This window comes from Alexandromys fortis, unplaced genomic scaffold, assembly GCF_014885135.2.
Source record: "Alexandromys fortis isolate MF-2015 unplaced genomic scaffold, M_Fortis_MF-2015_v1.1 scaffold_253, whole genome shotgun sequence".
In the NCBI taxonomy this organism is placed as follows: domain Eukaryota; kingdom Metazoa; phylum Chordata; class Mammalia; order Rodentia; family Cricetidae; genus Alexandromys; species Alexandromys fortis.
The window spans coordinates 902,797-920,738 of NW_026068124.1; the positions used below are offsets into that span (position 1 = coordinate 902,797).

At 43.3% G+C, this 17,942-nt stretch overlaps 1 protein-coding gene across 13 annotated transcripts in view; it reads left to right on the forward strand.

Annotated features, from left to right (window-relative positions):
• The window catches only part of Msantd2 (Myb/SANT DNA binding domain containing 2), a 36,086-nt gene extending 22,437 nt beyond the window's left edge, over window positions 1-13,649 (forward strand). For 4 of the 13 annotated variants that reach the window (XR_007589209.1, XR_007589207.1, XR_007589208.1 and 1 more), the window contains one exon: window positions 3,476-7,179. Coding sequence is in view for 8 of the 13 variants with exons in the window: in XM_050125618.1 (XP_049981575.1) it covers window positions 7,028-7,283; window positions 8,463-8,523; window positions 12,138-12,990 (1,170 nt within the window). In the remaining 5 variants the exon portion in view is untranslated. Of the gene's footprint in view, window positions 1-3,475; window positions 7,284-8,462; window positions 8,524-12,137 lie in introns of those variants that run through there. The other 9 variants (XM_050125624.1, XM_050125623.1, XM_050125621.1 and 6 more) reach the window with 7 other exon arrangements.
• The last annotated feature ends 4,293 nt before the right edge of the window (window positions 13,650-17,942 follow it).

Here is a 17,942-nt window from a genome sequence, read left to right on the forward strand (position 1 = left end):
CCAGGACCACCTGCCCAGGTGTTAGTTACACTGACCATAGTGGTCAAGAAAATACCCTGTAAACATGCCCATGATAACTGATAGATTTTTTTCAATTTAGGTTCCCTCTTGCCAGATGCTATTAACTTGTGTCAGGTTGACAAAGTAATAAGTAGAGGAGGCTGATGCAGAAAGATTTCGATGAGTGCCAGGATAGCCTGAGTTACAGGGTGAAACTAACAGGTACCACCTGTTAGTAAATTCGTGATAGTTTTAATGTTTTAGCTGAATACTACTTGGAGTCAGAGCCCAAAGTGAAGGATGTTTCGAGGAAACAGAAGCCTGGAAAAACATTCTGCCGTAGAAACTTTAGAGGAATGCTTTTCCTGGAGTCCAGTCTGTGTGGATTTTTTATGTTTAACGTTAACATCCCTGTTTAGTGGTCTAAGGGCTTCCCTAGCATGCCTGAGGGCCCGTTCCCAGTGTCACCTGCCTAGCTGTCGCCAACCTTTTCCACAGTATCCACCAGTTTTGTTGCAGTTCTTTAGTGTTTTGAAATGAGGTCTTCGGTGGCCTAGGCCCTCATTGTATTTCTAGGATGAATTTTAAAATATTACTTATTGCCACTTCAGAAAAGGAATTGTTGCTTATCACAGAAAAAAAAGTACCTTGAAAAAAACAAAAACACAACAGCCTGGCTTGTTGGTGCACACCTTTAGTCCCAGCACTTGGGAAGCAGAGGCAGACAGATCTCTGTGATTTTGAGGCCAGCCTGTTCTATAGAGTTAGTTCCAGGACAGGCTTCAAAGTTACACAGAGAAATCCTGTTTAGAAAAACAAAAACAAAACAAACAAAAGAAAGTAAAATGAGAACTTTATTCATTCTTTTTGATTATTGTGATAGGGTCTGGCTATATAGCCCAGGCTGGAGAAATGGCTCAGTGGCTAAGAGCATTGCCTGCCCTTCCAAAGGTCCTGTGTTCAATTCCCAGCAACCACATGGTGGCTCACAACCATCTGTAATGAGGTCTGGTGCCCTCTTCTGGCCTGTAGGCATACATGCCAGATAGAATATTGTATACATAATAAATAAATAAGTAAATATTAAAAAAAAAAAACAGAATAGGCCAGAATTTTCTATCCTCCTGCCTGTCTCTCTTTTAAAATTATTTTTATATCATGTGTACTTGTATTTTGCCTGCATGTATGACTGTGAAAGTGTCAGTTCCCCTGAAACTGGAAACAGACAGTTATAAGCTGCCTTGTGGGTGCTGATTATTGAACCTCTGGAAGAGCAGCCAGCGCTCTTAACCACTGAGCCATCTCCCCAGCCCCATGCCTCTACTTCTCTAGTGCCGGGGTAACAAATGTGCACTACCACATCTAGGAAACTTTTTTTTTTTGCTTAAATAAGTCATTAAAATGAATTGAGAAACCAAGTAATATGTGATTTTTTTTTTTCTGAATCAGATACTGTTCTCATTTGTTTTTATTTACTTGATTGTGAGTTTTACTGAAATTTTCTTTAGGAAAAAAAATCAGAAAATCTGAGTGCTGTGTAGTATGCCTTTGGCTCCAGCTTATGAGAAGTTGAGGTGAGGAAATCTCTTGACTTTGGGTTCAGCATTGGCAGCACTCAGGTTCCATGTATGGTGGTGCTATCACCTGCTAAGCCCTCTTGCTGGCCCTGGTCGTGCCAGTCTTTAGACTCCTCTGAAACCTGACTTCCTGAATTTACTATGTTTTTTTATGGAAGAAAAGCCTGTGAGCTGTAGCGCAAACTTAAAGCAGAGGTGTGTGAACTCCTCGCAGTTCGTGAGAAGTTGTGATGTGTGCATTTTCCTCAGGAGGGGATCCATGGCTCCAATAGGCTAAGGATCTCTCCTGGCTAGGAAAAGGGAAAGCCAAAGGTTTAAAATTAGAAGGTTTTTACTTTTTTTACTTGCCAAAATTTGTTCTAACAATAGAATAGGGGTGGAGTGGAGTGGAGGGGAGGATGGTAACACAAATTTCATATATTTTTTCTTAGTTCTTGTGGAAAGTCAGTTTGCCAGATACTAATACATAAAATCAGGTATGATAAATACTAAGATTTTTGCCCAAATGGTTTTGTTTTATTTTTTTTCTGCCCAAAATTTGCAATTGTATGTCAAAATATATAATTACAAGTTTATGCTTTTGGTTTGTTTGTTTCTTATTTTAAGTCAGATCTCTCTGTTTAGCTCTGGCTGTCTTGGAACTCTGTGTAGATCAGGCTGGCCTGGAACTCACAGATTCTCTTCCCAGCCAATTTTGGGATTGCAGGCATGCGCCACCTACTGTTAGCATGTTAGTCAAGCACTCTACCTACTGTGTTACATCCCCAGCCCCCATATGCCTCTGTGTGTGTGTGTGTGTGTGTGTGTGTGTGTGTGTGTGTGTGTGTGTGTGTGTGTGTGTATGTTGCTTAAGATTGAACCCAGGGCCTTATACGTGCTGGGCAAGTACTCCACTGAGCTGTGTCCTTAGACCTTTTGAGTTTTTATTAAACTTGGTGTTTTGTTGCCTTAGTTAAGAGCCTCTGGTTGTAACTTTAAATAGGAGTTCAAAGGGAAAAGATCTATTTTACAGAGACTGCTCCTTTCTCTCAGAGGTATTTGTTTGGGGTTGTTTCCCAGAGACAAGGTCTCGCTGTATACCAGGCTGGCCTTGAACTTGTAGCAGTCTTTCTGCCTTGCATGCTGGTATTATAGATTATAGATGTGAACTGCCATGCCCAGTTCGAAGTGTTATTTTGACACTTTTATAAGAAAAACCTCCAGTTTTTGGAGATTCCCTTCCTGTGTAATTCCCCTTCTCTTGTGGGGTATATGACTTTTGAAGACTTGTTTTAATCGTCTGAGTGAGAGGAATTTTGGTTTTGTCATGTTTAGTTGGCCACTGAGTATGTTTAGTATGGCCAGTTTGACAACTGCATATGAAAAGCGGTGTACCTATTTGTTTCTCTTATAACATTGTTTCCTGCTAATACAACTAAGCTATCCTCCCTGCGGGTCCACTTTATTTTTTATCTGATAGTGTAGACCAGTGAAGCCAGTGTTTTCTAAAAGCATGGTTATACAGCTATTGCGCCTGATTTCTGCTCCTCCTCACTGTGTGCTCTGACCAGTTGCTCTCAGCTCTTTAGATCAGTGGTTTTTGTCATGGTGACTATTTTGTTAATATGAAGTGGGTTAAGTACAGAGCCAGTAGCAGAACCCTTGGCCTGTGCCTGTATGAGCTATTTAGTTTCCTCCTGTGTTGCCAAACCAGGGAGGAACTGGCTCCTCCCACTTTCTGAATACAAGAGCAGGAATTCGAGGACACTGAAGTGAAGACACCTCAGTCTCACCCTTAGTGAGTTAGTAATGTCAGGAAGGGCTTTGAAGCCACTGGCCCTGCTTGTAGATCTTATTTTCCAAGCCTTTCATTATTTTATTTGCCCTTTTCTGAACTCTACAATTTCCCTCTCTTGTAGCTGGTTCGATGCCCAGAACTGAATGCTGTGCTCCAGCTGTGGTCTCACCGGTGCTGACTAGAGAGGAAGAGCCACCTTCATAGCTTACATGTGATTCCTCTGCCTATACAACCCAATACTGGATTTGCTTACTTTGGCAAGATAGCTGCATTGTGCACTGTATTTAATGTTACGTGTACTGTAACCCTGGGTCTTTCTCTGCATTGCTGCCGTCAAACCTCAGTCCTGCCAATCTAAAAGTCCTGCCTTTGTGTACCCGCCCTCTTCCCCATAGACCCCCCACCACCACATTCATTCACAACGGATGTCATCTTTTTATTCTCTAATTCCCTTTTACTTTAATCTTAAACTCTGGCAAGACTTTCACTCTGTCCTATAAATTGTCAGCTGTCAGCCCCCTCCCTCCCCGCTTTGGTAATGGAGCACCCTACAAGCCTTTTCTCTAGTTCTTTTCCATTTGTAGTCCTGTAACCCAGGCATTTGGCATGGTGGATTCATAAGCTTTCACCTGGTGTTTGTGAATCAGGTGCTGGGAATAACTCTGGTTGGCCCCTGAAGTTCTTGCCTTGCTTAGTCTAGATTTCCTCAACTCCTCAGGACCTCTGTCTGGGTGGATAGTATAGTTTTACAGCCCCTCCTCCAGGGAGGAGGTGCGAATGGACTGTCAACTTAATAGAGAGATTCCTAATAGACAGTAAGAAGTTAACTGTTGTCTTTTAATACAATAGCCTTTAGTTTTTAAATTTTTCCAGTTAGAGATCAATTTGCTATACGTTTCTGAGGTGAATGAGGTAAATGAAGGAAGTGAAGCAAGATTTTTTTAATGTTAAGTAGGCTGTGGTTCACCGGGAAAGCCAAAATTTGTATCTTGTTGGATTTGGTAGCTTACTCAAGTGGGAGCTGCAGCCTCATCTTCCTGGACTCTGGAGCATCCTGATGCCTGATTTAGAGAAGGGTTTTAGTTGGTTTGTTTAGGATTGTTGATACAGCCGCCCAGTCTTTTAATTATATGCTTTAATGAAGCATTTAGAGGATAATGTATTCTATAATCTTTTCTGTGGGTGGTAAGAATTGGAAGGTCTCTAAATGTCCTTTTTATCTGTGTCTGAGCTCTCAAAGTGAATCCTAGTGGGTCTTAGGGTAGCAGTTAAGACACCTCAACCCCTCCCCACACCGTCTTAGTGGATGTTCCCTGTTTAAACAGACTGTCCTTGAGTTTGGGCATTATCAGACCTACAAGGTACTGTTTACAGGTATTTGTATCTTGAAGGAGAGAAAGTTGATTTGAAAATTTTAATTTTAGTGCCATTTCAGTACATCAGATTATTATCATGGTTTTAGACATCACTAAACACCTGGTAGATGTCAGCACATTGTAAGCATGTGTTGCAGGTGTATATTACAACTAAGAGGTGTGTATAGCTGCCAGAGACCGCTGATTTTAGTATTCGCAACTACATAACCAAAGGAAATTATAAGCTCAATTTGGTGGCTTTGAAGAATGTCCTTTCTCTGGTTCCTCCCCATGCATATTATCAAAATTTGGTGAACTTATTTTTGATCAAGAGAATGAAAGTTTGCAAATATAGGAAGAAATTCATAGATGTGCTTGTGCCTCTGTCACTTCCTCATAAGTACGGTGCCTTTCTAAAAGGAAACGTTAGTTTTGTTCCTTAGCTTCTGGAGTAGCCCTCAGTGACAGAGCCAGTCAACTGGACTTTGGTGTTCTGTAGGCAGCCAGTGAGTAGTGAGACCATCTCCATTTATGGTCTCAGAAGAGGGAAAGGGACAGGACTGGAACCCTCTATTTACAGTCCTTAGGAATCAAGAGTGGTTGGGGTGTTCTTGGAGGCAGAAACTAGGCATTGTAAGATAAAAATAAATTGTCAGGGGCTGTTTGCAATTCAAATTCCTATCTCTGAGGAGGGCAGAGGGTGCTGGGAAAGGGGGGTATGTCCAAAGTCAAGTGAGATTTGCAGCGCTTGTCTCTTTCCTTTGGGAGATTTGACCATGACACACATTTTCCAAGTTTATGTTTCTGGATTATTCTAGAAAGTTTTGTTATGGGGTCATGATTCTCTGTTGCAAAAAGAAAGCTGAGATGACTTTTAAAGAGTTTGTGGGAAGCCTCGTTCTCTGTAAGGTACCATTTGAGGCTGTGGGAGAGGTGCTATGAAAGGGGTGCTGTTTGGGGGATGACCATGTCTCATGCTTTTCTTATTTATTATTCTTTTTGCCTGTGTGGATTTCTGGCCTCAAGGGACAGATTTAAAGAGTCTTTGAGGGAGTGTGGTAGACTGTCAACTGTCATTTAAAGGCACTGCACTCTTCATGGAAATGCCCTCACGACCCAGACTTGGTTTCATTTGGTGAGAATAGGTCAAGTATTGGCATATGGAAGGCAGTCTCTCCTTTAGGAGAATCAGATATTCCTGATAACACTTATACATTAAGTTAGAGATAAACTAGTTTTAACAGTTCAGTTAGAAAAGTTAGATTTTTGTCTCTCAAAAAAATTCTGAGTGAAACTCTATGTAGTAGAAAAGGGATTGGAAGGAAGAACAGGAGGCGGAGACAAGGAGAGCCTGAGAGACCAGAGTGTCAAGCTGAGACAAGGCCTTGATTCATCTTTTGATAGATATATCGAGAAAGATAGCAGGAGGTGTGCGCCCTTCACTTCGGGACACTGGGCTAGTCTGAAATATGTACAGAATGAGAGGCCGTAAGAACTGAGAGCTGAACCAGACCACGTTACCCAGGTTTTGTCCTTGAGCTTGCACAATGGTATTTGCGGTGTGTCAAGTGACAGAGAAAGAGCAAGATGACTGTCTCACCTCCTAGAAAGATTGTTGGCCCTGCTTGTTGGTTTGTTTAGTTGACAATTTCAGTTGGTAGACTAGTAAAATGTAGATATTAATGTAATACTTCTTGGTCATTGGGTCTGAGACTGGAGACTTAGGACATTTTTGATTTGATTTCTGTTTAAATTGTAGAAGTTTTTACCGTGACAGAGTGAGTTAGTGAGGAACACAGACTCTGTAAGGGATCTGTCTTGTTAGCTACTTGTCTAGGCAACTGTTTTCCCCTGTACTCCTTAACCAAGGGTAAGGAAGATGTTCTTCGCTTGGGGAAATTCTTTTTTTCTGTCCTTCCCTCACGTTTTCCAAATTCTGGGCACCATAGCAGCTCTCTCTTGTGGCAGGTGTGCATCCTATTGGCTGGCTGGTATTTCTTTTTTTTTCCTCCCCCTTATCCTTTTTAAATGGGGGAGGGGGCATATAATATGTGTATGTGGGAAAATGCAATAATGTTGTAATGTTTCTTGTTGTTTTAATTGATAATTGCAAAATAATTGTTTGAATTATAACATGTTTGAGTAAATGCTAAATTAGTATTTTTCTAATATAATAATGAATTTGAAATCTAGCATTCCTGTAACAATGTGTCTGTGTTTGTCTGTCCGTGTCTGTCTGATAGTAATTAATATCTGTGGTCCGTATCTGGAGGAGGAAGTACAGCTTTAAAGGAATAACAAAAGACTTTGTGTCTTAGACCCTTCGCAGGTGTTACAGTCGGGTGAAAGAACATGGTGTTGGGAAAAGAAAGAGCAGTTACACATTTGAACAGTTGGAACAGGTGTTTGGTCAGGGAGGATGGGATGCTCAGCCCTGCCAGCCTGTACTTATTAACAGTAGTGGCTTGTACCAGGAGCTGGAGTCAGATGGCAGCACTATGGAGGACTATTCACAGGAGGACTGGGGAAACCACAGTCAGGATCTCCATGGCTATCCAACAGATCAGGAATTGGGTAAGAAAACCACTGCATGTGTGTTGTGTGTGTATGCATGCCTGGTATGTGCACTGGTATTTATCATCTGTGATAGCTTCTAGTGCTGGCAGCACAAGGCGTATTGCTAAACTATTTGAGCCAACATGGGCATATTTGGTTTGGGTGATTTGGGTACAGCTAAGCTCCCTACAGATAGAAGAATTCCTAGTCTGAGTCATATAAGGACAGTGACATAGTCATACAGTGACAATCTTCTGCAACTCAAAATACCCTGCTCTTTGTAGCGCTAAGGTTCCTGCCAAGAGCATTGACTTTTGGTCCGGCTACATTTGATGGGCCTAATTAAGAGGATACATGTAGTCTTTTTGCTTACATCTCTGTATGTCAAGTCCACCAGTTTTGACTTTCTTACGTGGGAAATACAGGTCAGCTTTTAGCTGTAGCCTATGTATATCACCAGCAAGTTGTGTAATGAGTATGTTAGGAATAAATGCCCTTCCGCCTCAGGAGGTGCTCAGGATTGACTCTATACATTTGTTTCCCTTCCTTAAGGAAAAAAATTACAGAAATCTTGCCCGGTGACAGAGAAATAAAGAAAAAGGGTAGATTGTTATCATAGTTTCTATTAGTACTTTAGAACTTCTTCCAAATATTGGAATGGGAAAAGAAAGAGGCTCTCAGATTCATAAGATTATCAGCCATATGTAAGAAAACGAAGACTGGAAGAATAAGAATAGATGCTGAATGATCTGGCCTTTCAATCTCACAAGAACAGTAAGGCCTAGACTGCAGTGTCTCACAACCCTATTTGCTGTAAAGAGTTAAATCACCCAGACCTCGAAAAAAATAACACACAGAATATGCTGATCCTCGTATTTGGGGGAATAATTACTTACACTGTAAAACCCACGTAGAAAACCTAAATAGAGCAGAATCATTTTCGTTCTTGTTCTTTCAAAATCATGTTTGCAGTGAAATTAAACTTTAAGCTCCTCGCTTGAAATCCACTGGTGACCTTGAAGAATTTTATACTTGGGAAGCCTGGTTTCTGATCTTGCATATAAATGTTCGCATCTCATTATATAAAGTTATATTTTTAAGTCTGGTACAGGGCAGTAAATAGAGCTACTTATCTACATAAATGTGTGCCACCATTTATAAAAAATATAACTTCTTTCAAAATTCCTTGTTTTTCAGATGAAATGCCAGTTTCAAAGAGAACATTAAAAATAAAACAAGAGTCTCCTGAAGAAGCACAGTAAGTACATGCTTCATTTTTTTTTACCAATATGTCTAAATTTAGTGACCTGGGAGGATCATGGGTACCAAGGCATGGTGTAGAAACTCCAGCCTTACCACCATGGAAGCGTGTCTGCTCTTTCTTCACTCTGCCACTAGGGACCTGAGATGCCGCATTCTACATACAGAAAGAAGAAACGTGTTACATGAAATCATGCATTTCCTGTGTGGACGTGCTTCCTAAGACACAAGATAAGCCACAAAGACTTGAGCTTAGTGGGGCTGGGTGAAATGGTAGAGGGCCAAAGGGACATAAATTCTTTATAATACTGCAGTGTGAGAACAGAAAGGAAGCTCTTAGATGACCTACTTACCATGTAGAAATCAGCTCCTGGAGGAAAGACTGAGAAGGTCCAGGATAGAGCCTCTCACTGGCCCAACTGCTGTTTTTTCCCCTAAGAGTTTGTACCGTCCGTTACACTTACAGTTCTTTTTAATGGCTTTAAGTGAGTTCGTTATCAAAGCCATTTAAAAAAATTAGTTTGGGGCTAATTGAAGAGCACTACTCACTTGTCTTCCTGGTAACCTTGAATTCATAGCACCCATATCTTGTGTGTTGCATTCCATATGTGTGATCTTGACATTTGAGACAGGAAGACACAAGCTGCCACTTGTCACTAGCTTTAAATGCTGGAACTTTATTGGTATTGAATCTTCAGAAGCCAGGAAGTAGGTAGATCTCAGGAACTACTCAAATAACTATGGTGCCAAATTGCTCCACACTTCTGAACTACCCTCGTGCTAAGGCCAGTAGGACTTTTTAGTATGCTCTGTCCTCTGCTGCTCTTTTTCTCCTAAGGAGTGAGAGGTTCTGAAAAAGCCGTTTACTGCTTGGTTAGCACTTCTGCAATTCCTTGCACTGTCTGCCTAGTGCTCATCATGGGACATGTTGAATAAAATAAAAATAGCTTGGCTTGGGCAGTGGGTTGAGTTTTGTTCTCTCTCTCTCTCTCTGCATCTGTGGGGTTAGTTAACAAACTGATCCATGCATCACAAAGAATATTCACTAAATCATTTTGTTAACTTTTGTTTTCTAAGTGTCTGCTGTATGCAAAACACGAAGATATTTTAGTGAACAAAATGAACAAGTCTCTGCCCTCTACTCCGTCTCCTATGTGTAGTGTTCCCTGAGATCAGTCAAACACGTTAAGGGCTGGAGAGATGGCTCAGTGTTTAAGAGCACTGACTGTAAAACATGGGAGTGGGAGTTCAGATCCCAGCACCTATGTAAGAAAGTTGGGCCTGGTCCTGTATCACACATAAAGCTTGCACTGAAGGAAATGGAGCTCTGGGGTGGGCAGCTGCCTCTCAACTCAAAAAATGAAAGCTCCAACTTCAGTGAGAGAGGTGTCTCAAAGGAACATAGCTGAGAACGGTCGAGGAGGATACTTCTGTACAACACATAAGTGTGCATACAGCAAACACATTTAATTCCTTTAAGAGAAGGAAATGTACAAATGATTCAATGACTATGAAAGGTAATTCTCTTTTGACGCATTGTCCCACTCAGTCAAATAGCGTAAGCGAGGGAGTGAGCACCTTCATCTTCCCTGAGGAGGGAAGTAGGTCCCCAGGGAGCCAGTGCTTTCATTAGGTGCTGGCTTGGTCTCGTAGGGTACTCTTAGGTCCCGAGAAGCACCTGATAACACAGTGTTAGCCCTTTGTATTTTGTAAAGATAGGCCAGGGAGATGCTGTTCTGTATGTCCTCTAGAATGCTCCAAAGCTCTTCTCCTAGAAGATACAAGATTTTAAAAGGAAAGTCTAAAGGACTGTGGCCTCTTTTGAAGATTCTGTTAGCAGAGAGCAGGAGAGAAAGCTCAGTGATTGAGTGCTTGGTGCTCCTGTAGAGGCCTCAACTTGAGATCCCAGCATTAGTGTCCAGAGGCTCACAGCTGTCTCTAACTCCTAGGCCCCCACCAGCACTTGTATACCTTCACTTCCCCCTCCCAAATAGTAATTTTTAAAAAATGTACTCTTAGCAAATCCCCCTTTTTTGATTGCAAGTGTGGACTAAGCACTTTTGTAGGTTAAACTTAGAATTGATTTTTAAAAATATAATAACTCGATTGCCAAGTTAATATTGAATAAGCCAAATTTACCATATCAAAGTTCGGCCATACTTAGCAAATATTTTTAAAAAAATATTTTGTTTTGTTTTATGCACACATTTGCCTGATTGAGGGTGTCGGATCCCCTAGAACTGGATTTACAGACAGTTATGAGCTGTCATGCTGTTGCTGGGAATTGAACGCAGGTCCTCTAGAAGAGCAGCCAATGCTCTTAACTGCTGAGCCATCTCTCCTGATTGCCACCTCCCCTACCCCTTGAGACAGGGTCTTTACATAGCCCTGACTGTTCTGGAACTCACTGTGTGACCAGGCTGTCCTTGAACTCAAAGAGATCCACTTGGCTCAGCCTCCCAAGTTCTGGGCTTAAAGGCATACACCACTATTCCCAGTGAGAAACAACTTGGAATTGCATTTATGTAAATTACGTGAAGTGTAAGTCAATATATTAGCTAATAGCCTGTTAGTTTATTAGTTCATAGCATGTTCTATCTTGATATGCTAATTACAGAAGTCATAACTGAAGATTTCTGTAATTTCACCTTTAATATTCTAACTAAAATTTGGGAGTGGTAATGAGTTCATACTGATTCATTTAATTAGAAATGGCATATTGCTCATGTCCTTAGTTATAACCACGTAATTATCTCTCCAGCACGTGTGTGAAAATGACTGGACTGTCGTAAATTCTGTTTTAGGAATTGTTATCTGGGGCAGCGCTGGTGCTTTGTTAAAGTAGCCTTTTGGGTTTTGCACGTTGGCCCGGCGTCCACTATAAGGGTTATGATAACCATTTTTTAAAAATCTGTGATCCGCTGGACAGTGATGGCACATGCTTTTAATCCCAGCACTCAGGAGGCAGAGGTGGGCTAGGTGGATCTCTGAGTTTGAGGCTGCCTGATCTACAGAGTGAATTCCAGGCCACCCAGAACTACACAGAGAAACCTGGTCTTGAAAAACAAAACACAAAACAAAGCAAAAATAATAATCATAATAATCATAATCATAATAATAATACTAATCATGCTCCTGAGAGGATCAGTGACAGCAGCAGTGATGGAAGGGCTTGTTCCAGCCGGGAGCCCACGGCCAGTCCCCGGGGTGCACGGGAAAGTAGCAGAGAAGCGACTCCACACTAGTGACGTGCCACATACACACACACAGTAGTAATTTTCTAAAAATTCAACGTTTCTGAAATCCTGGGGTCTTAGGAATTTATATTTATTAGATTTGATACAGTGAGACTATGAAAAGCAGATCGTTTTTAATTCTAGGAACTCAGTGGGATATTTCTGACATTTAATGCAGTGACCTTCCAATGTGGAAGCCTTTCTGAGATGTGGGTGTTTAAATGTAACATTTTACTCTTGTTGGCAGTGTTTTAAGATCTAGTGGTGCCTAGAGTGGGCAGTTTAGGCACTGAACATTTCCATCATCTTAGAAAATTCTGTTAGATGTTGCTGCTCTAGACACTTCAAGAATTTGACTGTTACTTTCTCTTTCTAGGAAACGAGACACCATGCAGAATATTGTACAGATTTTGGAGTCAGTACAGTTGAAATGGGAACTGTTTCAGAGTTGGACAGACTTTTCAAGGCTCCATCTTTCCAATAAATTGGCCATTTTTGGAATTGGCTATAACACCCGCTGGAAAGAGGATATCCGTTACCATTACGCTGAGATCAGTTCCCAGGTGCCCCTTGGTAAGCGTCTTCGGGAGTACTTCAACTCCGAGAAGCCTGAGGGACGAATAATCATGACTCGAGTGCAGAAAATGAACTGGAAGAATGTTTACTACAAGTTCCTAGAGATCACTATTAGTGAAGCCAGGTGCCTGGAGCTGCACATGGAAATCGACTGGATACCCATTGCCCACTCCAAGCCAACGGGTGGGAATGTTGTTCAGTATTTACTGCCAGGAGGGATTCCGAAAAGTCCAGGTCTTTATGCCATTGGCTACGAAGAATGTGTTGAGAGGCCCCTCACCCCAGATGTAGAGCGCCAGGCCCTGGACCCAGGAAAAGAAGGCCGGGTTGGCCTGGAAACCCTCTCAGCACAAGCCTCGTTGCACGTGGAAATAGAACCCACCCGGATCATCTACTGCTACCTCGGAATTGCTGAGGTCAGGACTCTGCAACAGTGCTTGTTTTTACATTTCCAAGCAAATACCAAAACCTTCAGTAAGGAGTGGGTTGGTATTAATGGATTTTTGTCTCAGAACTGTATTGTGGATCCTGGAATTTCCCCCAAATCCATCTATATCAAATTTGTAGAAGTAGAGAGGGATTTTCTTTCTGCCGGCTCATTAGTTGAGTGTCTGGAAAAAGCCATCGGATATCCCTTAAAATTTAACAACTGAGTATCATCCTTCATAAGGATTTGGGCGTGTGCATTCTTCTCCATCCTTCCTGTTCCCCAGACTACCCCCAGTCCAAATGCTGCCCTCAGCCTCTCCGTGGGAATTCTGTCCACGATGAGACCAATGTGCAACCTCTCAAGCAGCATAGCAGACACTGGGCAGAAAGGCAGACCTCGCCTGAAATGCTCATTTCGAGCAAGCAGGTCTTGCATGGTGGGTCAGTTCTTTTTTAAAAAAAGAAAACATTGATTTTTAAATGGATTTTAGAGCCCTGAAATGAACAAATGTAGGTACATTCCATATTGGACAAAACTTATACTTTGAGTTTCATATGAAATTGAAAACTGTATTTTTTTCACGATGTTTCATTTTTACACATCTCTATAAGTATTATTTACAAGCTTGAATAAATAAGCAATAGATAATGACAAGTACATCTTGAATCACAGTGAATAAGGCTGTTTTTCAATATTACCTTTAGCTACTATTGTATATAATTTAGAGTTTCATCTTTTTCACCAACCAAGTGTTTTGCTATTTCCAATCAGTGTTGCCTGCAAAGACTTTTGTTTATGTGATGTACAATTTTTATGGTTGTGTTACCATTTAAATTAAAAAAAAAATTAAAGGAATTCCTGACCTTTTGGGTTGCTAGTTGAGCTTTCTGTACCAGAGTGTGGCTGCATTGATTGTGGGGCTCATGTCCAGCTTCGATGGAAGAGTGAAGAAGCCGAGGCTGGGCTCTGTCCAGCGCTAGTGCTCATCTAGAATGCTCAGGGCCCTAGGTTCAGTCCCCAGTACTGGAAAGAAAAGAATGGCCATACCAAACAGAGCATGCTGTTCCTCTATGTGTGAACAATGACCATAGTCCTTGTCGAGAGTTCCAGAGGGCATTCGACACCACAGTGTGTCTGTCCCTAGAAAACGACTGCGGGGATCTGCTTCTGACTTTGGGAGTACACATGGGCAGGGCGCTTTGACTCCTCGCCTTTCACTCAGTAACTGGAGTGAGTCTCCTAAGTACTGAGAGGACAGACGTGATGCCAACCTGGTGTGTCTAAAAAGAGAAAGAGAAGAGCCAATAGAAACACAATACTAATGCCTTTGAAAAGCAATCCACGAGAGGAGAAACTGGAAGGTGTCGGTCCAGTAGATAACGACTCTTGCACAGTCCTTTTCCGAGATTCCAGTGGGTCAGGCTCCACTCCACCTGGATGCTAGCACACTTGGCTAAGAATAGTCTCCAGTAGTCAAGGGTCACTTGGTCTTGTGACAGGAACTTGCTAGTTTGGCATTTGTCTTTAATGGTTCCTCAGCATCTCTCAGGTGTTCTGCTTTAAGAGGACAGCAAATTCAGATGAGAACTCTTAAGTCCCTGATTTTGTATACTGTTGAAAGTAAGATCACAGCCAGAAAGGAGGTGGTTAGTCCCAGCACCTGGGAGGCAGAGGCAGACAGATTTTTTTTAAATTATTTTATTGGTGTTTTAACCTGTATGTATATCTGTGTGAGGGTGCTGGATGTTGGAGTTGCAGACAGTTGTAAGCTGCCATATGGGTGCTGGGAATGGAACCGGAACCCCCGTCCTCTAGAAGAGCAGTCAGTGCTTTTAACCGCTGAGCCATCTCTCCAGCCCCAGGCAGACAGATTTCTAAGTTTGAGGACAGCCTGGTCTACAGAGTGAGTTCCAGGACAGCCAGGGCTACACAGAGAAACCTTGTCTCAAAAACTAGAAGTAAAATAAAAATTGCTTATGTAAACCCACAAAATTAAGTCACATTGGTGATTTACCCCTTCTTATTTTAATATCATTTGGCCAATTCATGCGTATATGTTTTTCTAGTGATAGAGCATTTTTAACCACTGGGATGGTTTATATTATTTGAGTCTGGGTTTATGGAGTTACCTTTTTTCTGATGTAAGCTGCTAAGAATAGGTGCCACTTGGAGAGTATAAATATCCCAAGACTGTCGGTGCAGCCCCTGCTCAGTGTGTTCTGTGTGTGTGTGTGTGTGTGTGTGTGTGTGTGTGTGCGCGCGCGCGCGCGTAGGGGCCTTGGAAGAGTCTTGTAAGTTTAACCTTTGGTGCTAAGGCTAAGGTGTATTGATGATCGGACAGCAGCAATCTCGTAATTAACATTGGCAAACTGGAGGAACAAACATTACCAGGAATATTAAATGGCCCCTCCAATACAGCCACTGACCAATCGAGAACTAACATTAATACTGAATTTTTCTATATCCCTTCCTTGGCTAGTAGTTACTAGGTGGCGCAGAATATTTTAGGAACATTTGGTGAGGACTTTACCTGCATACTGCATAGTGTTACTGGGAGTGTGGCATTGTTAGACTCCTGCCATCAGGATGAGGGCAAAGATGAGACCAAGCCTGGGTTTCTGTTTGGCTTGAAATGGTTTGAAGGTCAGGGAAGAGGACAAAACTGAGTGTTGGGAAATGGAGGCTTGTCAGGACCATGACTTGCTGATAGGAGTATCCTATCTGACCAGAGCAGTCTAGAAAAGGTACCAGGCTGTCTGGTAACTGGGCATTACCTAAAACAAGCGACTACAGTTAAGGCCATAAGTATGCTTTTTATCTGATCCAGGAGTGATGGAGGCCCTTTATTCAAATGTTTTTCAAAGACTTTTAGAATTACTTTTTAAAAAATTTTAACTTTCTTTACATGCATGAGCATTTTGCTTGCGTGTATGTGTTTGTGCCACACGTGTGCTTGGAGGTCAGAATAGAACATCAGATCTCCTAGTTTTGGAGTACTGGATGGTTGTAAACCATGCGGATGCTGGGAACTGAAACCCTTGTCCTCTGCCCAGTCTGTCTATCCAAGCCCAGATTATAAATTCTTCGGAAGGTCCGAGAAGTATGGTTGAGAGAAACCTATGAAGTTGTGAACTAGGCTTGCACACATCCAATGTTTATGTAAGCAGTTCTTAGTACAGGTGTGTGTTGATAGAGAATTTTTACGCCACAGTGGAGCGTTGTCTACCCTAAAAAGTAAGCCAGAGCTTGTGGTGTGTCATAGAGCTTCCCGGCTCACGTACTGACTTCCTCAGGCTCAGGTGAGGTTGGAATAGGAGACAGGAAAATTCCTTCTGGTAAAAGCCTGGGAAGACTGCGTCTGTGTCACATGGAGACAGTCACTCCTGTCATCCTTGTGGCCGTCCTGTACCTAAGGTAAGCTTTTTGGGAAGCAGCTTCTGAACCACAATGGGCACCTGAGTCATCAGATGCCTCCGTGTCTGGGCTAGATCCAGGGCTTTGTACCCCCTTTTCCTGGGAGGAGCTATTTGGAATGACAGTCCTGGTCCAGAAACGAATGAGGACTTTTTACAAGAGGGGCTTAATGGGGCAGGAGAGATGGCTCCCAGGCTAAGAGCACTCCCTGCTCTTCAGAGCGTGCTGATTTGACTCTGAACACTCAGATGGCCGTTCGAAACAGACTACCGCTCCAGTTCCAGGGCCTTCAATACCCTCTTCGGGCCTCTATAGGCGCCGGACACGTCGTACACAGACATCTCCAGGCAAAATGCCCATTTTTAAAAGTGCTTATAATATTCTGAAATCTAGAACAATCTGAATTTGATAGACTAGGATAGAGACTAGCACCACCTCTTTGACAAACCCAGTTTGAAGGTCTCTGCACTTGACTGCGCTGCCAAGAGGTAGATTCCAGAGATGTCAGGAGCAGTCTAGTGTTTGCGCAGGCATTTCGTAGAGCCACTGCATGACGGGTATTTGAAGAGGAGCCAGGCTGGCAGCACTGGCGAGAAGTCGCTGGGGCCTCTACAGGTGGAGAAAGTCATTACGCAATGCTGGAGCGGGTGCAGTGTGTGCTGCTGAGGGGGCCCGGCTGCCTCTGTTCCCTCCGAACAGGCTATGCCAGGCATCCCCGGTTATACGTAACCTTTGTTCAGTGGCGAAGCTCAGCCTAATAATTTGGAGCATCTTTTTCCGTGTTTCTTAGCTGTTGGGCAAAGGCAAGCACCGCTGAGTTCCCTGCTGAAGCAGCCTAGGCCATCAGAGGGCGCAGAGGTGCCTCCACCGAATGGCGTGGGAGGGGTATGGGGTTGAAATTAAATTCGCAGAGGAAAGATCTAGTCCTGGGAATTAAAGGATCAGAGCCGGCCTAAGCCGTTCACTGCAAGGGATGGTCAGCAGTGAAGACACCAGTGGCTAGACAGAAGAAAAGGAAATTTACATCCGGTCCCTCCTGCAGCTGTCCCTCCTCCCCAGTCCGCATTAAGGATGAGGAGCTGGGGACAGTCGCCTCAGTTTCCTGCTCAGTTTCCTTGTACCAGTCTTCCCTGTTTGCAGCAATAGGCAAAAGGCCGCGACTCCCTCGGGCCTCAGTTTCTGGAAGTTCTGGAGAACCGGCCCCTCTCTAGCCCTAGGAGAAGTAAGGCCTGTGGTGTCAGCTATCTTAGACTTCCTCGCCTGGAGCCTCGAGCCTGAGCCAGGCTGAGAGGGAGCTGGACGAAAGTTCGAATCCCCACCTCGTCAGCTGCGCCTGGCCCATCTGACCTCGCACTCCACACACAGCAAGGGCCCCTTCTTCCTCTGTGAAGGTCGCTCTGCGATGCGGCACCAGCATCCCGGGCTTGGAGCGGGCCATTCTGGCCACAGCTGCTGGGCTTTTAGTGTCGGGTGAGGGTGGCTCCTAGACTTGGTTTAGTCTCCCATTCCTTTTATGTCACCTCAATGCCCAACGCCTGCGCAGGAGGTGTACATGACTCCTCGGGCTGGTTCACGGGGTACCACGACCTCGCCAACCCCAGCACGAAGAATAAACGGACAGAGGCAGCGGATCCGGCCATCCGAGCTCGGGCAGAGCTCTCCTCCCCCGCTGCGAGTCACTAGCGCCGCGCCCTGCAGGACGGTGACCTCTCCACCCCTTTGAATGCCCCGCCCACTGTCCAGTTGGTCCCCACCCCACCT